The following is a 25,767-nucleotide window of genomic DNA, read 5'->3' as shown; positions in this document are numbered from 1 at the left end:
CTCAGAGAACCAGGCAAGAATTTTGATCTGGCTTTTCCAAGTTTTATTTATTAATAAAATTTATTTATTTTCTCTCTACAAATTTATCCTCCTCTATTTTACTCGTCTCACAATCATTTTCTATAGATTGATGCTTGTTCTTGGTGGTCTTAATTGGCCGATCTTTTTCTACAATTGATCATGCCTTTATAAATTTTCTACAAAATTTTAGTATAAAAAATAGTAATAATTTTCAATTTATATAATTAAATATATACAAAGTTAATGATCTTATAACACCTATGTAAGTACAAAATTCATCCAAAAGCTGATCGTTGGGTTACAAAGACCCTGCAAATAAAGACAATTAGTATTGTACATACATCAAATCTAGTAGCGGCGGCCTTAAAGTGGGTTATTATGACCAAAACTAACATGACTTGGATTCTCAATTGGAAATAAATTCCATGCAAATTGCAGTATGCAACGCATCTAACTATAGTTATAAATCTTATAAATGGAGGTTCTTGACATTCTTATTCCACAACTTTTCACAAGTGCTTTGCTCTATAATACACCATAATACATCTTAATTAGTTCAGCTCATTTTAGAAATGAAAATAAGATTGTTGTACTAGCTAACACATTTTCAATCTTAGGCTAAACTAGGAGGATCAACAAACTCAATACCAACCATTTGGACCATTACGAGAAGGATTGAATAGGACTCAGGAGTGGGATCCACCATATTGGAAAGCCGAATCATAAATCAAACTTCTGGAGGTATAACTTTATCATACAATATTCGATTAAAATTTTTATTTTTTATTTTTTGATAATGAGGTCATTTTTATTTTAAAATCGGATATTCAAAAATATGGGCTGCCTCGTAAAGGATACAATCTATCGAGTAATCAAAATCAAATTTTGTTACTTAAATCTTGAAATGAATAAAGCAAATCAAACTTTTTCTTTCTATGAAAAATTTTGACCGAACATATCTTTCAATCTAAATAGAATTAGATAAAGTATTTGATAGAAAAGTCAACGTTCGAGTTGAGCATTTTAGCCTCGTATTAGAAGAGAAATTCGATTTATGTGTCTTTTCAATTAGGAGTGGACCTAACTCATATTTTGCAAGAATGAATCCTATCAGTATGGATAGAGTATTAATCTCGCTTGTGTTATTCATTAGGGAAAGAAGGAAAACCAAATCATCTTTTCACTGATTTTTTTTTTTTTTTTTTTTGTTTTAGAGAGATTCAAATTGAGCAAATAAAAAAAAATATTTTTTTTTCTGATCAAATTAATAATAATATTTTTTTCTGCAAGATTTGGACACTTGATAGATCCACTTTCTTCTTTATACAAATTATACGTTCCATGGTCATGGATCAGGATCTATGAGAATTCTAATTTACGTGGGTTTTTTTGAACATTTTTCTGCTGTGATTGGTTACCGGTCACTAGTTGCTATTTTTATTATATAAATAAAATATAATTGGTAAGGATTTCGTCCACACTGGCAATTGCGTGGGAGGTTTCGCTAGTTGTTACTAATAACATAACATAAAATATGGCGGTCGAACGGTGAATTCCGCCACTCGCTTCTCCCAGGAGACGTGGCGGTGATCGTTACGCCATTCGCACGGGAACGTCGTGGTAGCATTTCCTCCTCCCCGCCTCGCGAAACCTAAAAAACCCGGAAAAACGAGAAACAAATCCCGTCAACTGTCAGTTCGAATCCCGACCAATACTCTCGGCTCCGCTCGCTTCCGGGGATCCGTAAAATCCTGTCCATTTTTTCCAATCTTTTCTTTCCCTCTCTTTTTTTCCGCTATATATTTTCTTTTCTGTAATATTCTTATTTGTTTCCAAGTTTTTAGATTTTTTTTTTTTTGTTGTTTTCGATCTGTATCATTGGCCTAATCTTCGATTTTTTTTTTTTTGATTTTCGAAAAATAGAAAGGGGGAGTGGGGGTGAGAGAGAGTGTTGAGGAATCGAGAAATTTTGATGGAAAACAATCCCAAAAATGGTGCATTGAGGCTCTATCCGGAGAATTCGCGTGGCAAGATTAGATTTTGATCGAATTCCGGTGATCCTCTCTGGGTCGGCTTGGGTCGCGGAGAAGGATAGGATTTCGAGGGATTTGGGAGGAGAAATCTTGTTGCTTGTGGTTCGACCTTTCAAGGATTGCGGAATTAATGTTTTTCAAATTTAGGAGAAGGGTGTAAAGAAAAAGCCTTTTAGGGCTTCTTCCTGTTGGATTTAGGATTCCCAGTTCCGTTGGATTTTGGAAGTGTTTTGGGGCGCCGTTCATTGAGGCTCCTGTACATCAATTAATGCATCCGAACTCCGATTTTAACGCTCGGAGTGATACAGTGGGGAAGCGGAGATAGTTGTTGGAGCTTATGGGCTGCGTCTCCTCCAAAGGAATCAGCCATGACGAGCAGGGTGAGGCCCGGCGGCGCAAAGGCTCAAAGAAATCCTTGAAGCGATTGGTTTCTTCCTCAAAGAGAGAGGAAGTCTCAAGATCAGATGCAGATGCCGATCCCAGTGTTGGAATCGACGGCGGCACGGCAAGGCTCATACCTAAGTCTCAGGAGAATGCAGTCAGTGCCCCACCACTGTTGCTGGATGATGGGGAGAAGGCAGCAGTGGCTGTTGATTGGACTTGTAAGGGTGGCAGATATCGAGGACAAGCTTCTTTCGATGTTAAGGCAGATGGAGTGAAGCCCGATTTGAAGACCATTGGTGCTGGAAATGACAAAGAGTCCAATTTGACGATCTCCGCCATGCCAAATGGATTTGAGGGGGAGCATGTGGCAGCAGGGTGGCCTTCCTGGCTAACAAACGTGGCAAGAGAAGCAGTGAGAGGATGGCTGCCTCGGAAAAAAGATTCTTTTGAGAAACTGGACAAAGTCGGTCGTTTTCTTTTTACCATCGTGCTTTCTTTTTTTTGGATTTATGCTTTTAAAGTTAAATGTTTAGATCGTTTAGCTTTTCATTGTTCGGTTTCTTCTTTGTGCTGTGATGACCTTAATACTGTCGTTAGATGGATGAATTTGCAATCAATTTTATCAACAGCATATCCTCTGTTAAGTAATAATCATTATTGCTATTAAGTTCCATGCTTGATAACGGAGAATTTCTAAGATTAACTGATAACTTTTCTAATATGCGTTAAGTTTAGCATTAGTGAGTAGAAGATAAACCATCTTTACATGTTCATACACTGTTGATTCATATGTCATAGATTAATTCATTTTTGCATTAGTATAAGACTCTTGTTTGTTATTTTTTGTATGCCTAAAACTTAGGCTTCTCATATGGGCTTTGTAGGTTCCCTATTTAATTGGCTTGAAACTCTCTTGAACTATTAAAATTATCTAGAATTAATAACTTTATTTAATAGAATGTTATCTGTCTTCATGTGTGCGCATAATGTGCATCAATTCATCCTGCTGTAAGTACAAGTGCATTTATTCTATTTTATTTTATCTTTTTGAAGCATACAGCATGAGCTTTAGACAGAGTCTTGATCTAGTTATACATATGGTTTTGGAATTTTGTTTTCCTATTTATGAAGAAGTAAAGAAAAGAAACAACTTCATGATATACCAATTGAGGGAACTGATTCTAAGCCCTTATTCTCATTAGTAACAAAAGGTACTAATTAAAAGAAGCGAGGTCTCTTGCCCTCAATTCTACTCTTTGATGCTAGTAACAAAAGGTAGTAGTTGTTCCTGCTCTTATTCTCATTAGTGCATCCTCTTTTTGTGCAAAATTATAGGTACACCATATTTATCAGATTCAGGCTTTATATTGGCTTGGATGCCACTATGGTTAATATCAGATCCAGAATACCAACCTTAGGCATCTCTTCTTTTCTGTCCAAGTAAAATATTTCATCCAAAAGATATAAAATGGAAGAAAAGCCATTTCCTTTCATCACAGTCACCCATTTCCTATTGAACAAACATGAGGATAGTGGCTCAAGTTCAGTCTAGCTACAGTATATCTGATGGTGAATATACCATCCTCAGTTTTGTGATTTTTTTCCCAGCCCTGGCCCATTTTTTGAGTGATTGTTTGTTGGCTTTGGGCCGATTCTAATTATATTAGATATATTTGGCATCATAAAGATGTGCATGGTCAAGTATTCATGGAGGATCAATTATGGTTTTGCAAGACCATACTTCGCTTGACCTTAGAACCAGGTTTAACATTTACAGGTCCAAACCCACCCACCAGTTCGAGTTTTTGGTTCTCTCTAGATGCAGATCAGGTCACATACCTTGCCTGGAAATCATGTTGTACCAGATCTAAGATATTGCATTGATAAATGCTATATATTTAAAAAATGATGAATCTACTACTTTTTCTAGCTACCTTTATATGCTTTTTCAGCCATGATTATGTCTCATTAGACAGTCTACCTGTAATGATGCCCTGGATGTTAACATAGATGTATGATAGGTTCTGTGCACCCCCCACCCCTAAAAAATCTTATGGTTTTAACTTGTTTCATGGAGTTGAACCAAATTGTAAGAGTTAGTGCCATTATGTCTGCAACTGCAATGAGTGAAGCACATAAACATAGACACAAGATTTGGCTTTTTGGCTTTGTAGATTGTGCTCCTACTAAGTTCGAATATAGAGCCAGGTTCTTAGGTGTTTATAACACTTATCTAGCTGCTCCTATTCGGGCCATTTTTGTTTTCTGTATGTCGACCACCGAACCTGCATTGTAGTCCCTCTTCTTACTATAGATGTGTTTGATCCATGTTGAATATGCTCAAAAAACACCAAGTATATTTTTGTCACTTTATTTTTTTTACTTCTAATTTTGCGTGCAATGTCTCGCTATGTATCTCTTAAGTATGCTTTACTTGTCCTAAGATCCTTATTTCGTTTTGAAAGTTTATGGGCCTATTAGTCACATTGTATACCAAGCATTAAAGCTGCTTTTGTATTCCTTGTAAATTTCTTTTGCCTTAATGATTGTTGAGAAATGCACCATAGTCTTGAGAAACTACTTGAATGGCCTATGGTATAATTGGTTATGGAATGAAATCTCTACCACTTGCTGTTGTGTCTTTGCTATGGTCGTCAGATTCTTTTATTATGGCATGAGCAATGTCACAACCGTGTGTGCCTTGCGTGTCTTCACAATTATTTCCATGAACAACACTGTCACCGGTGATTCTGTTGGTATAATTGTGATCACAATGCATGAACACCAATTAAGACTTCCTTACTAGTATGTGGTATCAAGAGAGCATTATGTCCATCGGAAATTGCAACAGTCCAAATAGATTATGTCTATAATCGATGATTATTTTCATGCTTGCATTTGAAAGCATTACCACAACATAAATGTCTTGCCTCACCTTCTGCCATCAGCATGGGAAATGCTCAAATTTCTTTACAACAAAAATTATTTCTAGATTTACCAACATCATTGCAATTTACCTTTAAAACTGGCTAGACCCATTTTTAAGTCATTTCCATATATCACTATGTAAAGCTCTAATTACAGCTGTATGGAGGATGACATTTCATCAAGGAACTAAGATGTGTTGTGGTCTTGTTGATGGTGGAATTACGATTCCTGGACAACCGTGGAAGGAAGGGACTGCATCCGCATATGCAAAACAAAAGTTGGATATGGTCCCACATAACCTATTTGCAGATATGCGGTTATGATAGAACGGTTGTTGAAAAAATAGAGTGGTGATCCCCAAAAAAAGATTTTATTTATTTATTTATTATTTTTATTTTCAATTTTGAGTTTTAATTATGGGAGCCCGGTGAATTCCCAGCCATACTGAGTTCTGAAACATGCTTCCACTCTCATGAATTGATATCTTTTACATTATGTTCCCAATAACAGAGGGACATATTGACAAACAAGTGCCTATCTCTTCATTCATGGGTCCATGATCTTTTGTACTTGTGAACTAATAGATTTGTATACTCTGCTTTTCCTTTTATCAGTGCTATAAAATGCATTTGACCACGTACTGTAGCACATGAATAATGCATCTTACATGCAGTTATGGAGTAACTTGCTATATCACTTCTTGCTTGAGAACAGTTTAGATGAATATGAAATTTAATTAAAAAAATGTTCCTTGCTATTTTATCCATTTTGTGCATTGGAAGGATTTGTATATTAACTGCATTGCTGAACAGTAGCATAACAATTAGTAAGTCAAATGTCGAGTCCATACTACAGCACTGCAATATTTGTACCATTATATTATTTTTTTCTAGACCGTCATGTTTGGTCTAAATATAACTGTTCTGTTAAATGAACATCAAAATTTATTTACATCTTAAAGTCTACGTAGTGTGAATGTGGATACCAGATGCGGATAATGATACAGATAATGCCAATATAACAGATCCTGAAAAGTAGAATATAATACAGCTAGGATACGAGAATGAAAAAAAGCATCTATAAAGCATAGTGGCGGCATGGTCCATATTTATACATTAGCATTAACATCCACAAATTCTATTATTCAGCCAGCATTCAAATAAATAGACCACAATCTTCTCGCCACACAATAATATTGACATCATAAACTCCAGAATTAGAAATTCATCTGGAAAATTTTATCACTGATCTAAAAGGAAGTAAAGGCCTCTCCCCATCCCTAGAGGCACCAGGAAGTATCTCAGGCATATCTGGTGAGTACCTGAAGCCTTTTTTGAATCCTAAAGATTGAGATAAAACACATATTTATCCTAAAAGCATCCAGCAAGTATTGGTATCTAACCCAATACTTCTCAGAGGACACGACATCCAATTTGAAGTATCCCTGCTTGATAAACTGAAGTTCATAGATCTGTACTTGACATGTTGTAAACTGGTGCCTTCCATTGCTGTTCCTTCTCCAGCTCCCATTTCCCTACCTCCTTCATGCAACTAACACCTGAACTTTATATAAGAGAATTAAATTTTTGTGACCTTTTGATTCCGATGCTGTAGTTAGATTTACCTGAGGGTGATCCTCAAGAGGACTTTCTGACAGAGAGCTTAAAAATGTTTTCTGATCATGATATCATTAAAATGATTTTTTTTTTTGGCTGCAGTTTTGATTTGATATTGCTCCTGATGTCTCTGTAATATATTCTCTAATATATGTCATCCCTGTAATAAATTCTTTATGTGATGCTAAGGTAACATGGTGTTTGAGTTGGAGCCAGTTGTTTTCTTCTTTTAATGTTACCTGTGTAATTGTTGAAAGTAGTTGCATGCAAGGATCAGTATTGGCCCTATATAACATTTTCATGCTCTCATTTTTCTATTTTTTGGTACCCCTTCCCATGTTTGCAGATTGGACAAGGAACTTATAGCACTGTATATAGGGCCCGTGATCTTGAAACCGGCAAGATTGTTGCACTCAAGAAAGTGCGATTTGTTAATGTTGATCCTGAGAGCGTCCGCTTTATGGCAAGGGAAATTTATATCCTACGTAGACTTGACCACCCAAATATTGTGAAGCTTGAAGGCTTAGTTTCATCACGGATGTCATGTAGCTTGTATCTAGTACTGGAATATATGGAGCATGATCTTGCTGGACTTGCAGCAACACCCAGTATCAAGTTCTCAGAATCTCAGGTGTTTGCTGTAATATATAATATCTGAATCTCCTCTTCTCTTACAAATTTTTTTTCATGTGATTCCTTTCCAATTTATATATATTTGTTATGGATGAATTCCATTTCAGATCAAGTGTTACATGCAACAACTACTTTCCGGGCTCGATCATTGTCATAGTCATGGGGTTTTGCATCGAGATATCAAGGGTTCAAATCTTCTGATTGGAAACAATGGGATCCTTAAAATAGCAGATTTTGGCCTAGCTACATTTTTCAATCCTGATCAGAGGCAGCCATTGACAAGTCGTGTAGTAACACTTTGGTATCGGCCTCCTGAGCTTTTGCTTGGTGCTACAGAGTATGGTGTTTCTGTTGATCTATGGAGCACTGGTTGCATCCTTGCAGAGTTGTTTGCTGGGAAGCCTATTATGCCAGGAAGAACCGAGGTATTGTCCATCTTCTTAATTTGCTCTTATTTATCAATGCCCTTGCAGGTGTATGGAAAAAAATTGATACAGAAGGACTTGCTTTCACACTTAAAATTCTGTAATATCATTGTGCAACTGAAACCTGGGGATTCATATCTGTAATGATATTATTTTAGTTACTTTGCTACTAGGTCGCATCTGATACAGGCCATAGTAGATCGCAAGAGATCACTTCTGTACCTAATTATTCATTAGGGATGAAAATTGACCTAGGGTTGACCAATTGTTGATATTGCACACTTGGCTATATATTAGGATTCAATACTATGTGGCAGGTCCAAGTTTAGAAGTTAAAGCTAGTTTTGTAGGCGTATATTCTTATGCATTTCTTTATGCAGCGAGCCATATTACCATGCAAGAGATCATTTCTTTGTGCATTTTGTAGGCATATATTCTTATGTCAGAAACCAAATTGGAATGCTATTGGAATGCAATAGCATTAGTTATTGATAGGGATGTGCTATTCTTTGCATTGTTTTGCTGAGATATGTGCTATTCTTTGCATTGTTTTGCTGAGATTTTGAAGGTGTTTTTATTCATTTGTTTTCTGCTAGGACTGAATGTTTCCATTCTACGTGGTTAATTTAGCTCTATTTTATTTGATGTTTCATTCTGGTTAACGCTTAGGTTTTTCAGTAAGAAGCTGATCTATGCTGATCAAATCTTTGTAGGTGGAACAATTACATAGGATATTTAAGCTTTGTGGATCACCATCTGAGGAGTTCTGGAGGAAATTAAAGTTGCCACATGCGACTAGTTTCAAACTCACACACCCTTACCAACGCTGTGTTGGTGAGGCATTTAGGAAGTTCCCTTCTTCGGCTGTAGCTCTTTTGGATCGTCTACTTGCTGTAGAACCAGCAGATCGGGGATCTGCTGCTTCTGCCCTTAAAAGTGAGGTATGTTGATATTTTTTGCTTAGACAATCCACATCTTCCAGCCTTTCTTGCACTGTAGTTTAAACTTCTACTTCTAGTTATTGATTAGCGGTTGATTGCATGTTAATGTAGTTTGCACATTCCTAACTTTTCAGTTTCCTCCACTTTCCCTGTCTATAATCCCGAATTTTAGTAGTTCTTTTTTGTATTTTATCTGGTATCTGCTGTTTCTCTCCCTGTTGTGTGGTTACCTTTCTTCCGTTTCATTGGAGGTCAGGATGGTTACATAGCATTTTCATGTAGGGGGCATGACATGCTGCTTGGTCTTTGCAATATGATGCCTGGAACATCCTGTCGTACAATGGAAACTTGCAAACTGGTTATTATAGTAGTTATTTAATTGAGATATACGATCTCAAATATTATCCACAGGCATGATATGACATTCGATTTACAAGCAATGTTGCTTTGTCTTAATTATTTGCTGTATGGGGTTCTGACCTCACATTTTATATTAATTCTTAAGTTATTCTGTTTCTAGCCAGTAACTTTTTTGGTGCATAAACTCTGTGCTGCAGTAATGTCTTTTAGAGCATCAAGGTAGCCCCCGAAGTGGGACTAATTATGTAACTCACTATGATGAAATTACTGTATTACTAATACCTGTTGACTTCTGCAGTTCAGTTGTTGATGCTAATTTTTGGTTATCATGAACTTCAGTAACATGATGGAGTTTGTTTGACAATATGTTTAGTAGGCTTATTTATCAAAATCAAGTTCTGCTTTGAATATATTTAGTCATTTTTCCTATTTTCTATTTCATGTCTATCTCGATTTTGGTAATTTTAAAATCAATAGAATCTTCTTATCCTTTCAGTTCTTCACTACAAAACCCCTTGCTTGCGACCCATCAAGCTTGCCCAAATATCCGCCATGTAAAGAATATGATGCTAAGCTCCGTAACGAAGAAGCTAGGAGGTTTGTCTTTTTACAGATCTTTAGCATGCTTTACGGAATTGTCTCATTACCCTTTAGGAGTTAATATTGACATTCATTCTATGAAGACAATAAAAATGACTCAGATGTTATTTTTCTGCAAACTGTCGTCGCAAAGAAGCTGACCTTTTGCCTCTGCAATATGTAATACCATTATTAACAGACAAAAAGCAGCTGCTCTAAAAGGTCATGAATTGGAATCTGGAAGGAGAAAAGCAATGCCCATGCCAGATGTTAATGCAGAATTGCAGGTATCATTACTAGTAGTTTCATTTCTTTCATGTCAAAGTTAAAATAAAAAAATTATGATTCATAAAATGCCACTTAATGCACCCTGGGAGCACTTGTTATCTGGGGCTGATCAAATACAATGCTTCTGGATAGTTGCAGCCTCCCATGGCTAGTTTTTGTTTTTTTAAACTGAAATATATAAAAGACCTAAACACCATAGACCATCACATTTACTAATTGTGTGCCAGCCTACACTAATTCCTAATAATGAATGAGAAAACTTCAAAACATTTGTTTGAATTAAACCTTTGTAAAAGTTTGTTGGTTTACACCATGAAATTTGTAATACATGGGCTAGCAAAACTATTGGTGTTTGGGGCTAAAGATAAAGGAACAGCATGGTCTTAACTAAACAGTCATTCTTCTGATTTATTTATAGCATCATGCATAGACTGTTATATTATACAAAAGAGAAGGCTAATACGTAGACATGAGAAGATAAGAAGGCCACCTTATTTATAGTTGACGAAAAAACAACCTGGTGTTTTGATCATCTGAAGTGCACAAAACATGTGCTTGTAATGCTTCATGCATTTCACTTTTCTAGGTATGCTGTGAAGTTATGTTGATTTACACTAGTGTTTCATGCACGATTCAGTTCATTACATTAGTATTTCTTGCACCATTCAGTGTCTTCAGAATGCTTCAGTCCTGCTTTCATGTCAGCATATGTGTTAACACCAACTGCTCCCCCCCACCAACAAAAAACAACCGCCTAAAAAAAAACTACCAAAAAAAAAAGAACTTCTTGATGGGAAACAGCTTATTGCAATTTCTGGCACTTAAAGTCCTCACTCAGCTATTTCATTGATAACAATATTGGTCTTAAGCATGCTAGCTGTACCTATTTTTATCAGTGCATACAAGGCATACCGTACCATACCGGTAACGAACTGTTATGTAGGATGGAAGCATACCGAGTATCGATAACACCAAATTGATCCCATACCAGGTATACCGACTCTGTACCAAGATGGTACTAGTATAGGATCCGGTACCAATATTGTGAACTTTGATCAGTACTGTCCAGAATCTTCAAGAGAAGCATCGTGTGTATTTCCTCTTTTTAAAAAAAAATCATTAGGACATGTCAAGTAAGCAACGTAAGTGCAAGGTTCAATTTTCCAATCAACTTACTCTAGTCACCAATAGAATATGACATGCTTCATGCTTTTACTCTTATGTTATTACTTTTGAGTGTTCCAGTGCCAAGTGTCATGTAACACCAGATTTTTTTTTAACACACTTAAAAAAAGCATTACTTCATTAACATATGTAATCTCTTGTAGGGAACCCTAAGTACATGTGCATGGCATATAATAGCACAACTGGAAAAATAGTGGTGACACTTTACACTTTCATGCATGTTTGTGTATTCATGCTGAACGAATAAAATTTTGTAATGAAAGTAATAATTTGTAAGTAATAAATTTGAAAAAAGCAACGTTGGCTAACCAATTACTGGTTTAGCTGTTTCATAAAAAACAACTTAGAAACTTCTCTCAATTTCTGTCTTGTGGCTGGTGCAGAAGCGTCAGATACGGGCAAACCCCAAAAGCAGCAGCAATAAGTTTAACCCCCAAGAGGATATAGGATCAGGTTTTCCGATCCATCATCCCAGAGGGACAACAGAGAATGGTTTTTCTCATCTCGGTCACTCTGGTGTATCCATATCCACATGGAATAAGGGATATGAGGATGAAGCTCAAACATTTTCTGGCCATTTGCCCACTAATTTGGGGCAATCTAATGGTCCATATGCAAAAATGCTGAGATCTTACATGCCTCAGTGTGGGGCTGCTGATGTGTCTGACTTCCCGGGTCTGGTGGCAGCAAGAAGCAGTACAACAAAATTGGACAATCATAGGGAAGGGGCCAAGCATGTAAACTGGCCTGAGCATCAACCAAGCTCCAAATATAATCAGTTGGATGTTGCTGATGCCTCTGAAAAGCACGAATGGACCAAGCACTTGCTGGATAGGCCTTCCTCCTCTCATAAGGATGGCAGAGCAGCAAGCAAGGAATCTACAGCAGTAAGTTCTAATTTTTATGAAAAGTTCCAATCTAATGACAGGTTCTTTGCTGGAATTATAGATAAAAAAATTACAGAAGTTCTGTTAGGCCTTCAACAAATATAATGCTGTAACTCAATAGTCAATAGTTTTAGTTTTGCATTCGGAGCTTTTTAGTTCCAAGTCATGATTCCTTTTTTCTTTCCTTTCACAGAAACATATTGAAATTTTGAAGTTGAGGTAATTTAAGCAGTGTTTAAAGCTGAAGAAAGTTAAGAGAATGCATAATGAGATACATTTTGGTTGACATAAATATACCAATACTATATTACATGGTTGAGGACTGCAAGTTACCTTTCTTAGAAACATGCAAAGCCATTAATGTATCATGAGTTATGTTTAAACCCGCCTTTCAAATTTTTGTTAGTGCTCTATTTAGAAATTGCATATCATTTTTTTCTGAGAAATGTGGTGTCAATGCCAGCATCCAGATTTGAACTAAGATCCTCCCTCTGATGTATGCATCAAGGGTATCAACCTGCATCCTGCTGGCCGGTAGCGTAAATCTTCAATAGTAAAATCTGCATCCTGAGGGGCAGAGTATGAAGCCTGAGCAGAGTAACTTTATTGTTTAGGCATTTGTTAAAACCCATTGTTGTTTTATTTTATTTTAAGATTTATGGTGGGGACACTAGGTGGGGTATCCAGCTAGGAAGCACGGATACGGCAAAATGACTGCTGTACCCGTGTTGGATATGTTTCCAATACGGAAACGTTGGAGACATGGTGCGATACGTACCCACCGCGTGTCCGGCTGTTTTTCTGCTCTTTTCTGATTTTTCTAGTGTCAGATACGGCTAGGTACGGTTGGATATTGAAACATTGGTGTTTTTATATTACTCTTTTAGGATTTTTGTTTGTAATGACTATGCATTAATGATCTTTTCAAATATTGGTACTTTTGAGTTATGATTTATGTTTATATGTTAAATTTATCTTGAATATTTATGTTTTTATATTAATATTATATTAATATTATATTTTTTAATATACCGTATCCCAGCCGTATCATATCCTATACTTTTAAGAATTTGTCATATCTCTGTATTCGTATCATATCGTATCCGTGTTCTGTATCGTATCTGTGCTTCCTAGGTATCCAACCTGGGACTTTTCTGTGTGTAGAGGGATGCCTGCCAGCTGAGTTAATGCTGGTTGACTATTCGTTCTTTCATTCATTAGATGTACGAATCTGCCTCTATTTTAGTCCAATCTACTAAGAAAATCTTGACAATGCACTTGTCTTTGTTTTGTAAGGTTAACTTCTGTTTCTAATGGACTTGTATTTCAAATGCACTTTCAGGGTTACAGCACTAAGAAGAACAGAATCCACTACTCTGGACCATTGATGCCTCCAGGAGGAAACATAGAAGAGATACTTAGAGAACATGAGCGGCAAATCCAACAGGCAATCCGCAGAGCACGCCTAGACAAGGCCAGGTCCAAGAACTATGGTGTCATGGGTCAGTCCGAAGCACTGCTCTATGCCAGCAGGATTGGGAGGCGAGATCGTTAAAATGCTTGATTTGATCTTGCCTTTCTTAGAGAGCGAGGATGACCTGTTAATGCAGTCTGTGAAATGAAGCAAAGTGGTAATTCAACGTGAGCACAAGAAACAGAGCTACTTTGCACCGCAATTGCCTGTCAACAAAAGTCTTTTACCAGCAAGCAAAGGATTCAAGGGTAATTTGGAGCATCAAATTCGTTAGGATTTATTTCTTGGCAGTAGGTTGTCGTTCAGATTTAGTCCCTACTGCATTAGCATTGGTTTAGCTGCTGTAGTCTGTTAGGCTGAATCAGAAACACAATTGTTTATTTTGGAGGGCCTGAGTTTGGGTATTTTCATAAGCCATCAGAAAATTCATGTTTAAGCAAGATGTGGATGGCTTTATTGGCTCTGTTGGGTGACAATGTAATTAAGTGTACAGGACCGTGAAAAAGCCAAAGCTTGGGTCTGATAGACTGCAATACAGCACATAGGGCAAAATCATATTACTAAGGATTCAAAGTGAATTTATTTAGTTGAAGTTTTTTCATTGCATATTTTGCTGACATGTTCTTGAGCTGCTCAAATGCTTGCTTCTCAGCTTGTCTCAGTGATCTGAATTATTGTATAGAGATGTGCTTGGGCCTCTGTGCAGCAGATAGGCATCAACCTTGATCACACCGGCATGCGGCACCAAACTAACATGGGACTGTCGACAGGGTTTACAGAAGCTTGCCTTGATGCCTCAAAGGCAAAAAGTTTTGAAAGCAATTAGGTAAAGCCGTGGAGGGCATAGACTTCTTACCGCGGATGAGAATTTGCGACAATCTAAATATATATGGGATATTTGGTTGGGGGAAATTGGGGCTTGAAATTGAAATAGAAATGGATGATTTTTGTTCCAACTATTTGATGGGAAGAAATTTCATTTTGATTTTGAGATGGAATGAGAATGATCTAACCTATCTAAAATTTAATTCTTATTCTCTCTTAAGGATTCAAATTTTAATTTTGATTTTAATTAGTTCTGAATCAAATGCTTTCGAGAATTTGGCTATTTCGATTCTGATTCTTATTCATTTCGATTTTAGTTGTAAATCAAATATCTCTTAGGGAGATGTTTGATTTATAATCAGAATCGAAATTGAAATGGATTGGAATGGAATCAGAATGATCAAATCTTCTGAACATTTGGTTAATGATTAAAATTGTAAGCAAAATTAAAATAAAATTTGAATCTATAAGAGAGAGTGGGATTGAATTTTAGATAAATTAAGTCATTTCATTCCATTCTGAAATCAAAATTGAATATAATTTTTTCTAATCAAGCAGTTGGAATGGAAGTCATTTGTTTCGATTACACTTGAAATCATCTGTGGAGTGAAACAACCTATGGATCTCTTGTTTGATATCATTAAAACATGACCAATAATCATTCTGATTAAAATTTGAGGCCGAAATCTAAAGATTTTTCGAGGCTAAAACCTTCGCTGCTAGAGTTGAACCAACTCACCTCTCATGTAGCATTTGGAAGGAAGGTTTGGATCCGGATCCTATATCCATAGCATTTTACTACAATATTAATATGTATAGCGAGATATATTGAGTGTTGGTATAATATGAGATCATATATTAATTAGATATAGATAGAGCTATATTGATTGGATATGGATATGATATATTTGATACGTGCTGGATCAATTAATATAGCAAATTTTATTTGAAAAATTATTCATCTAACATTTTGGGTAACCATGTTGCGTGGACTTCTTGTTGCCTGCCTTTTTTTTATTTTTATTTTTAATATGGTGCTCTGTAAAAGCTGACATGACCCGGGAAGGGGGATTATTTTGGAAACTTTTCTTGGAAACTAGTGACCTTCTACTCATTGTGCACCAGCCAGTACCATACTCGCAAGCCAACCATATATAAAGGCCTACGCGCTTTCCTGGTCGGCCAGGCCATTTGAATAAAAAGTCTTCATCGGTTTGCATGCATATCTAGGCTTAGCTGTCCATGATTTTAGTGAAGTGTTGCCAAACTGCACTAAAGGAAATCGGGCTTTAGTCGCATTGCAACGTGTGTGGATGAATGTTTCTTCCATTGTATAAGTTTGGGTTAGAAAAGTGTTGTACATGCATGAGGATGTATGAGACCTCTGATATCTCAAGGTTCTATTTTTTTATAGATAAAAAATTATCTAAAAATTTATATTTTTATAAATAAATATTTTTTAAATAATATTTAGATAGAAAATAATTTATTCATGTTCTTTTATGTATGAAAAAGTAATTTCGAAATCTGTTATCCATATTTTTTTGCATTACTACCTTTCTCGATAAGTTATTAAAATTTATCTATATTTTTATAATACTTGATGTGTTCGGGTCTGAATAACTATCTTGTATAGGTAAAGACAAAGGTTGAAGCACAAGAAAAAAAAAATCTTTGAAATCTGATTGATAAGAAAATCGCTACAATCAGATCACAAAGGGTAGAACGCCATACTCAAGAAAAGGAGAACGTGAGTGAAAAGTTTTAGAGTTTATAACTCGTCACTAACACACAGGGGTTAGATAAAGAATTCAGCAACACTCATTTTCATTCCTTGAAATCTGAATTGAATACATAGGTTACCTCTCTTTATATAGATATGAGAGGGAATGTAAGGCAAATTCAGTAAATGGAAGGAGACAACAGAATTTGGCTATCATGAAAATCATGGTGGCTGTATCTTGCCACTATAAAAATGATGGTGGCTGTATCTTGCTACAAAGGAAAGAAATAATAGAATTTGGCTATCATGAAAATCATGGTGGCTGTATCTTGCTACTATGAAAATGATGGTGGCTACATCTTACTATAAAGAAAATGATGGTGCTGCATTTTGCTACTATAGAAATGATAGTGGTCGTATCTTGCTACTACGAAATGATGGTGGTCGTATCTTGCTACTATGAAATGATGGTGGCTGCATCTTGCTATTAAGGCTGCATCTTGCTACTATAGAAATGATGGTGGCTGGAGATCATAGTGAATTAGGAAGAACAAAACAATCTTCTAAACTCGACCCTTTCCCAAGCAATAATTTTTTTAAATTCCTACCAAGTTTGATTCGCACCACATCATGCTTCTACGCACATGAGCAAAATCATCAATTTGGCTCTTGGATTCGTGTATGGTATGTGATCATCTCTTTCTTCATGATGGTGCACATCATTTCTCTCTTGTTGAGTAAGATTTGTCCTCAAATCCAAGTCCTCCCCATCATCCAAACTATTCTCCAAGTAAGGAGAAAGATTTCGAATATTGAATGTAGCGGATACATTGTAGTCACAGGCAACTCAATCTTATAAGCATTTCCATTCACTTTCTCAATAATTCGGAATGGACCATCAGCACACGGCATGAGCTTAGATTTTCTTTGGCTTGAAAATCGTTTCTTGCGAAGATGTATCCAAACAAGATCACCTGGAGCAAAGCGAACTTGTTTTCTTCCTTTGTTGGCTGTCTTCTCATAAACCGCATTCTACCTCTCAATCTGCTCCTTGATGCTCTTATACATGGATTTAACCAACTCAGTTTTCTTCTTTCCATCCATACAAATCCTTTCGTTGATTGGAAGTGGTGCCAAATCAAGTGGGGTGATAGGATTGAAACCATAAACCACCTCAAAAGGAGAATGCTTAGTAGTGCTATGAATACTACGATTGTAAACAAACTCAATATAAGCCAAACACTCATCCCAATTCTTTATATTCTTGTTAACAATAGTGCGAAATAAAGAAGAGAGGGTACGGTTTATCTCTTTGGTCTGACCATCGATTTGCAGGTGGCAAGTCGTGCTGAAGAGCAATTTAGTACCAAGCTTCTTCCATAAGTAACTCAAAAACTTGATATCTCGATTAGATACAATATTTTTGGTACACCATGCAGACGTACTATCTTCTTGAAAAATAATTCTGCAATATGTGAAGCATCATCGGTTCTGTGGTATGGCACGAAATGAGATATTTTTTAGAATCGATCCACAACCACTCGAACCGAATCCTTCCCCCTTTGTGTTTTTGGCAGTCCAAGCATAAAATCCATACTCAAATCTATCCATGATTGATCTGGTACAGATAGCGGCATATACAGCTCTTGTGAAGTCTCTTTGCTCTTCGTCTTCTTACAGGTGACGCACCTCTCAATGACGTGATGCACATCACGAATCATAGCTGGCCAATAAAAGTGCTCTTTACCATCTCCAATATTTTTTTCTCTCCAAAATGATCCGTTAATCTGCCACCATGAGCTTCTCTCACCAAAGCTCTCGAATGGAACTATTAGAATGCACAGCCAACCTGACTTAAACAAGTATCCGTCATGCCTGTAATAGCCGTTTACATCTCCTTTCTCGCACTCTTCATAAATATTTGCAAAATTTGGGTCGCCCTTGTATTGATCCATAATCAGCTCAAATCCCATTAGTTTAGCATTAAGCAATGAAATCAAAGCATACCTCCTGGAAAGTGCATCAGCCACGATATTGACATTTCTTTTTGGTATTTGATCCTATAAGGAAAGGTTTTCAAGAATTCTATCTACTTGGTATGTCTACGATTCAGCTTGCTTTGTCCTTTCAAGTGCTTCAAAGACTTATGATCAGTATGGATGATGAACTCCTTTGGCAATAAATAATATTTCAAGTTTCCAAAGCATGAATCAGAGCATAGAACTTCTTGTCATAGACAGAGTAGCTTAAGCTTGCACCATTCAGTTTCTCACTGAAATATGCTATGAGACGCTCTTCTTGCATCAGAACAGCTCCAATGCCCACATCGGAGGCATCACATTCTACCTCAAAAGTCTTAAAAAATTGGATAGAGCTAGAATGGGTACTGAACTCAACTTCTCCTTGATCAACTTGAAGCTCCTTTGGGCTGCTTCAGTCCATTTGAACTCTCCTCATTTTTGATGCATTCAGTGATAGGAGCAAGAATAGTGCTAAGTTCCTCACAAACCTCTGATAAAAGGATGCTAGGCCATGAAACTCCTCACTTCAGATATATTGGTAGGAATAGGCCATTCCTTGATCGCTTTCACCTTTTTCTCATCAACTTTACTCCATGTTGTGACACAACATAGCCAAGAAAGATTGCGATCCTGACAAAAATGACACTTTTTGAGGTTGCCATATAGTTTTCTTATTGTAGAACCTCAAAAACACCCCTGAGGTACTCCATATGCTCTTCTTGATTCCTACTAAAAATCAGAATATCATCAAAATACACAACCACAAAATCACCAATAAACTTACGCAGCACACGATTCATCAATCTCATAAATGTACTAGGCACATTGGACAAGCCAAACCCATGACCGTCTACTCGTATAACCCGAACTTGATCTTGAATGTGGTCTTTCATTCATCATCTTCCTTCTGCGAATCTGATGGTATCCGCTCCTAAGGTCTATTTTTGAGAAGATCTTAGCTCCATGCAACTCATCAAGCATATTGTCCAATCGCGGGATTGGATAGCGATATTTTATTATGATCTTGTTTATCGCCCTACTATCCACGCACATCCACATAGATCCATCATTCTTCGGTACCAATAGAGCTGGTACTGAACATGGGCTCACTCCCTCACATAACCCTTCTCCAAAAGATCTGCAACTTGCCGCTGCAACTCCTTGGCCTCTTCGAGATTGCATCTATAGGCTGATCTATTTGGTAGGATAGACTCTGGAATGAGATCAATCTGATGCTTGATCCCTCTGATTGGTGGCAATCTTTTTGGTAACTCTTTCAGGAACACATCTGTAAATTCCTCTAAGATCTCCTTCATTTGCGGTGGAAGGGAGACTTCTTCACCTGGAACCTGCTTGGCTACAAGAACAAAAATAATTTCATGGTTAGTCAAAACTTGCTTCACTTCTCCTTGTTGGCAAACAGGTTCTCTTTCTTACCTTTTTCGATCATAAACTGATCCTTCTGGTCTTGTTGCGGGCTAAGTAGTGCCAACACTATGTTCTTCCCATTCTTAGCAAATGAATAGTATTTTTGAAGCCGTCATGAATAGCCCTCCGATCGTACTGCCAAGGCCTTCCCAAAAGAAGATGGCTGGCTTTCATAGGAACTACATCACAAACAATCTCATCTTTATAGGACTTGCCAATAGAGAAAGGTACTACAATCTGCTTTGTAACCTTCACATCACTATCGTCAGTAAGCCATTGCGATTTATAGGGACGGAGATGCTTAATAGTCATTAGATTAAGTTTTTTCACCAAAGTAGTGGAAGCCATATTGGTACAGCTACCCCCATCACTTATAACACCATATACCTTATCATGGATGGTGCACCTGGTATGGAAGATGTTTTCATGCTGCTTATCATCCACTTGGATTTGTAGGTTCAGGTTGCGGTGAATAATCAACAGCTCTCCTTCATCTGCAAACTCTACATAATCTTTTTCTACCTCTTCCAAAATAACCTCATCTTCACTTTCAATTTCCTTTTGTGACTCTCGAATGAACATTACCAACTTGTTTGGACATTCAGAGGCTATATGACCGTAACCAAGATACTTGAAATACTTGATATCTTGGCTTCGCCTGAGAGGTTGAGAATTTTCTACCTTCACTTTTTCTTTAGCCGCATCTGTGACTTGCTTGTTGGAATCACCATTTTCTACTTGTTTTAGAACCGTCTTAGGGACGGACCATGGTGATAAGAAAGATGAGTTGGTAGTCTTATTCGGCTTATTTGCATCACGCTTGTGCTGTCTCTCCACCTTAACAGCAAGTTTGATCATATCGTCAAAGAACACATAAGATTGCAACTGCACCGTATCAGCTATCTTCTTGTTCAAGCCTCCTAAGAACCTTGCAATGGTCTGTCCTTGAGGTTCTCGCAAATCGCATCTCATCATCAGCATCTCAAATTCTTTGACATAATCCTCAACACACATCCCCCTTTGTCTCAAGCTTTGTAACTTGATGTACAGCTCCTGCTTATAATATTGAGGGACAAATCACTTCTCCATGATCAGCTTCATAAGCCTCCAGCTCCGGATCTCCTCTTCTCCATCCCTCCTACGCTGAGTTTTACATTCTCCTACCAAAGAGTACCGTAATCAGTGAATTCAAGGGCTGCAAGTTTATTTTTTTTACCTCAGAATAGTCTTGACATTCAAAGACCTTCTCCACACGTTGCACCCATTCCAGATATTCTTCGGGTGAGTTGGTTCCTTTAAAGGATGGGATCCTCATCTTAATATTATCTCCCGAACTCTTTTACTACTGCCTTTGCCCTGGGTGTTCCTCCACACCATCATCATCTCCGGATTCGTCATACTCCTCTTCATCATCGCGATCAACTCGTTATGGTGCTAGATGGCCACGTCGCTGTGGAGGTGGGAGAAGTGTTGCCAACCGCTCAAACGCTCGTGTTAGGCGATTGAGTTGCTCCATCATCTCTTCTTAACGCCGCTGGAGCCCCATAATCTGAGCTTGTTCCAAACTCATGCCTCTAGGAATAATAGGGGCCTCATCTCCTCCCGACATGATTTGGATGTCAACACTCCCTCAGGCTCTGATACCAAATTGATGTGCCTAGGCTTGAATAACTATCTTATGTAGGTAAAGACAAAGGTTGGAGCACAAAAAAAAAAAGAAACCTTTGAAACCTGATTGATAAGAAAATTGCCACAATCGGATCACAAAGGGGTAGAACGCCACACTCAAGAAAAGGAGAACGTGAGTGATAAGTTCTAGGGTTTATAACTTGCTACTAACACACAGGGGTTAGATAAGAGAATTTAGCAACACTCATTTTCATTCCTTGAAATCTGAATTAAATATATAGATTAGCTTCCTTTATATAGATATGAGAGGGAACATAAGGCAAATTCAATAAATGGAAGAAAATAACAGAATTTGGCTATCATGAAAATCATGGTGGCTGTATCTTGCTACTATGAAAATGATGGTGGCTGCATCTTGCTACAAAAAAAAATAACAGAATTTGGCTATCATGAAAATCATGATGGCTGTATCTTGCTACTATGAAAATGATGGTGATTGCATCTTGCTATAAAAGAAATGATGGTGGCTGCATTTTGCTACTATGAAAATGATAGTGGCCGTATCTTGCTACTATGAAAATGATGGTGGCTGTATCTTGCTATTAAAGCTGCATCTTGCTACTATGGAAATGATGGTGGCTGGAGATCATGGTGAATTAGGAAGAACAAAACAACCTTCTAAACTCGGCTTCTTTTCAAGCAATAATTTTTTTAAATTCCTGTCAAGTCTGATTCGCATCACATCATGCTTCTACGCACGTGAGCAAAATCATCAATTTGGCTCTTATATCCATGTATGGCATGTGATAATCTCTTTCTTCATGATGGTGCACATCAATACCCTTTATGCTTTTTAGGTTTGGAGAAAGTGGATGATTTATTGGACATTAAATGATGGATGTATTGAAAATGAGGATGAAATATTTTAAAAATAATATTAAATATATACTTTACTAGCTGATAGAAAAATGATTTAGTCACCCTTTATATGGATAAGATTTTTTTTTTATTTCATGGGTAAATCCTATCTATGGAAAAGAACTTACCCATCTTGGAAAGTATGAGAATACAGGAAGTTAGTCGATAAAAAAGTTGATCAATTTTTTAATGATATTTATTCATAAAAAAAATAAACCCCAAGGATATTGTTATATGTAGTCATACATTTATTATTATTTAAAAAAAACAGATGAAGTTATTATAATGAAGAATTTGAATTGTAAAATGACCGGATCTCTTTACTTTCAAGTACTTGGTGATTTTACAAGAGATGGTGGTCTGTTGGAGATTTTTATGCATCATTTTCTATGTAAAACAGATAAAAGAGCAGTTTCACCACTTCCAGCTTTGAATCCTTGAGTCTCAGTTCATCAAGTATTGGATGGTGGGTATGAAAATATTGTTATATTTTTGGGCTCATTGCAACTTCAAGAACATTACTATCCTGCTGTCTGATTCACTCGAACTGTGTGTTACCAAGAGGGAATTAGATAAAACACTAAGAATCTTGATAACATATGATGATTTCATTCAGTGGCTAAAGGCTAAGTTTAGGTTGCATTAAAGTCTTTGGAGTAAAAAATACACAATTCTTTGCTGACAAACGTATCTGATGTGCATATAGTTCTTACCACGGTCAAATATGCATTCTTTTAGCTCACTAATGCAGTGCAGCTCTTGGTCTGAAAGCATGGAAGCAATATTAAACTTGGGACTAAGCTCTTTCTCACTCCCTTAATCCTTTTCTCGCACGGAACTCGGCTGCTACATGAGTACAGGTTAACAGGTCAATTAAGTTTTAGGATTAGGGCGAAATGTCTCAAAAATATAAAATTCATATGGTTAGAAGAATATTAGTAGAATATTTCATTCTCATTTAGTTATGGTAACTCAAGGACGTATAAGCAACAAGTTCGAATATTTCAAGGATTAAAAGCGCAAATATGACAGGAAGTAGTATAACAATGTAAAAGATTTTAGGCACTAACAAAAAAACCCTATTTTATTTTCCAATAAATTGAATCCATTCTCGATGCAGTGACAATAATAAAAGAACATCACCATTTTTTTATTACTATTGGTTAATTTTACTGAGAATGATAATAACAACATCATATTAATCATTTTTATTTCCAAATAAAAACAATCCATGATCGAACTAGCCGAACAACTACTGTCCCATTGCAAGGGGAAATAATGGTTTTGCATGCCGCAATATTGAAGCCTTGCCTCGGCCTGGCTTTGCATGAATGCTACAACCTGAGCAAACTCTGAACCATTTACCATCTGAACCTTTTTCTTTGGTCTGACCAGCTACTATGTCAACAATATGGCATCCATGTGCATCCCAACTCACTGGTTTCCATCATTAAAAACTGCAGTTTGCTTTGATTTATTCCCAAAGTGCTGTCACCTGTGAATCCACTCATTCTATATTTCTATCCAAGTTGCTCACAAATTTAAGGCACATGGGAGAGCATGCTGAATTCCTTACAAAAATGGAGTGTATGCTCCCATCTTTTGACCTGCCCATGCTTCAGCTATAGCTTCTTCTAAATGTTCTAAATGGTCAATGCATTGATTCAATTATTAGCAAGACTTTTCTACATCCCTCCTTGCTTGTCACCAGATATCACATGCTCCACTTGCTTGCAAGGTTGCAAACCTGGGGATAGCAAACACAGTCCCCCATAATTCCCTTATTTTTATCTATAGTTGTGTCACAAGAATAGTATTTATGTTTTTATGAAAAAAGGAGTTTCAATTAGAATAGTAAGTCCTTTTTTGTATACATGTTCAGATGATAATAAACTCTATGGTCAAAAGATCACATAATGTCTGTGAATGAACCAGAATTTTAAGGCATGCAATTAGGATTATCAATGATATGATACATACTCAAAATATACATGATTTGCGAGTAGATTAAGATAGAATTGTTTAGCAGTCTTCTCTGAACTTGTCTTCCTTTCCCGATTTCAAGAGCCTGTCACCTTTATATAAGCCACTCTGATGATACACATCAAATGATTGTGATGGATGGCCATCCCCTGTTCCTTGGGGTCATTGACAACCAAAGCTTTGCAACAAAGGGAAGCAATCCAATGAGTTAATGACATATATTGATAGAATAATCATTACTTGTGACTTCATCGAAATTAAGCTTCCGTTTAAGAACTTGAACTCATCATATTCATCACACACCATGCTATTTTCACTTCTAAGCTGTCATGTGAAAACCTGTCTTTATATTTCCACTGGTTTTACTTAAAAGAGATTCTGCTAATCTTGTAAGGAGATAACAAGGACAGAAATAAAAGTTTGAATCGCTCCTGATTCCAATGAAGCATCATAGTTTGGAGATCCAGTAGAGCACAGGAGATTAACTTGCCAAAGTACCTTTCCATCCACAAATTTTCATTGGCAAGGCACACAAAAACCTGTTCCGAGCAGTCTTGTACTAAATGCCAGTTGATTTGAAGCAAGACAGAGCACTAAAGTTATGCATGAAAAAAATTTGGTACGTATCAATAATTTTTTTAGCAATCCAATCAAGCAGTCATGTACATGATCAAAATACAAGGATCTCTGCTAATCCACAGAATACAGAAAAGAATTGAATTTATCCATTACATGTGTTACAAATCTTTATATGTATGTATGTATGTATGTCTAGATGATTTTGTACCTGCAGACATTAAAGTGCCCGAAAATGTCATTGACATAAATTTCAAGGATAGCCTGTTCAGTGGACAGATTAAAATCTATACACTAAGTTTATGTATTATAGACGAAGATCTTTAAAGCCCCAACAGAGTTCAGTAATGTTACTCATGGAAAAGGTTAGAAGTTCAGCTTCACACGTCTCGTAAGAGTCATTATATTTTAGAATAATCATTTTAAAGTTATTGCACAGTTGTTTTGCAGGTCAAAATTAAAGTTATGGATAAAGAAAATTTCTTCTTTTTACATGCGTGTTTGCATGTGTGAAGAATAACATACTTTAAGGTTGCCATGATGCTTTAAGTATAGAACAATATAGGATAGAAAAATTATGATAATCATAAATAATTGATTGTCTAACAGAAATTTGCAAACATGCACCACATGCAAATTCTACTATTTCTTTACTACAATCTTTTCATTGAATCTCATCACAATTAGCAGACATCTTCCAAAAAATTAGTAACTGTTGCTCATTTCAAATCTTTACCATATTTTCAACCACCCTTTATAATTTGAAGGTTCACATTCCAAAATGCAGACCATGCTTCTTTGTTCTTTATTTGCAGTCAATAATTAGGTCAGAAAGGTTGGTGATACTGGTATTTGAAACCTAAATTGATGTAAAATCCATCAAAGTGAGCTCCATGTGGAAACCTCATAA

General features: G+C 36.6%; 2 protein-coding genes across 3 annotated transcripts; one reads left to right on the top strand and one right to left on the bottom strand.

Annotated features, from left to right (window-relative positions):
* Positions 1–1,611: 1,611 nt before the first annotated feature.
* LOC105036316 (probable serine/threonine-protein kinase At1g54610) lies at positions 1,612–14,360 on the top strand. 2 transcript variants are annotated; one of them, XM_010912089.4, is made up of 9 exons: positions 1,626–1,764; positions 1,945–2,901; positions 7,329–7,613; positions 7,723–8,040; positions 8,754–8,981; positions 9,838–9,938; positions 10,120–10,207; positions 11,777–12,280; positions 13,623–14,360. In XM_010912089.4, exons 2-9 carry the CDS (start codon positions 2,392–2,394, stop codon positions 13,833–13,835), a joined length of 2,247 nt encoding a protein of 748 aa, XP_010910391.1. In that variant the 5' UTR covers positions 1,626–1,764; positions 1,945–2,391; the 3' UTR covers positions 13,836–14,360. The 2 variants fall into 2 exon arrangements, with proteins under 2 accessions (XP_073111331.1, XP_010910391.1); XM_073255230.1 differs by lacking the exon at positions 1,945–2,901 and having other exon boundaries at positions 1,612–1,764; positions 13,623–14,040.
* Positions 14,361–17,822: 3,462 nt separating this feature from the next.
* LOC105036715 (uncharacterized) lies at positions 17,823–20,765 on the bottom strand. Its single transcript, XM_073250918.1, has 4 exons — positions 19,944–20,765; positions 19,761–19,833; positions 19,442–19,680; positions 17,823–18,362 (listed from the first exon to the last, which is right to left on the bottom strand). Exons 1-4 carry the CDS (start codon positions 20,763–20,765, stop codon positions 17,823–17,825), a joined length of 1,674 nt encoding a protein of 557 aa, XP_073107019.1.
* Between the last annotated feature and the right edge of the window lie 5,002 nt (positions 20,766–25,767).

This window comes from Elaeis guineensis, chromosome 1, assembly GCF_000442705.2.
Source record: "Elaeis guineensis isolate ETL-2024a chromosome 1, EG11, whole genome shotgun sequence".
In the NCBI taxonomy this organism is placed as follows: domain Eukaryota; kingdom Viridiplantae; phylum Streptophyta; class Magnoliopsida; order Arecales; family Arecaceae; genus Elaeis; species Elaeis guineensis.
The sequence above is the reverse complement of the archived record's forward strand: the minus strand, read 5'-3'. Positions and strand labels throughout refer to the sequence as shown.

What these genes read in the sequence shown, in the direction of transcription:
- LOC105036316 (XM_010912089.4), top strand. Translation starts at nt 2,392, where the DNA reads ATGGGCTGCGTCTCCTCCAAAGGAATCAGCCATGACGAGCAGGGTGAG. An exon ending in TCAAGTTCTCAGAATCTCAG is followed by an intron (nt 7,614 to 7,722) that starts GTGTTTGCTGTA and finishes ATTCCATTTCAG; the next exon opens with ATCAAGTGTTACATGCAACA. An exon ending in CTTCTGCCCTTAAAAGTGAG is followed by an intron (nt 8,982 to 9,837) that starts GTATGTTGATAT and finishes TTATCCTTTCAG; the next exon opens with TTCTTCACTACAAAACCCCT.
- LOC105036715 (XM_073250918.1), bottom strand. Translation starts at nt 20,765, where the DNA reads ATGTGTGTTGAGGATTATGTCAAAGAATTTGAGATGCTGATGATGAGA. An exon ending in TCAGTTTATGATCGAAAAAG is followed by an intron (nt 19,681 to 19,760) that starts GTAAGAAAGAGA and finishes TTGTTCTTGTAG; the next exon opens with CCAAGCAGGTTCCAGGTGAA. An exon ending in ATCTTTTGGAGAAGGGTTAT is followed by an intron (nt 18,363 to 19,441) that starts GTGAGGGAGTGA and finishes CTTTCCTTATAG; the next exon opens with GATCAAATACCAAAAAGAAA.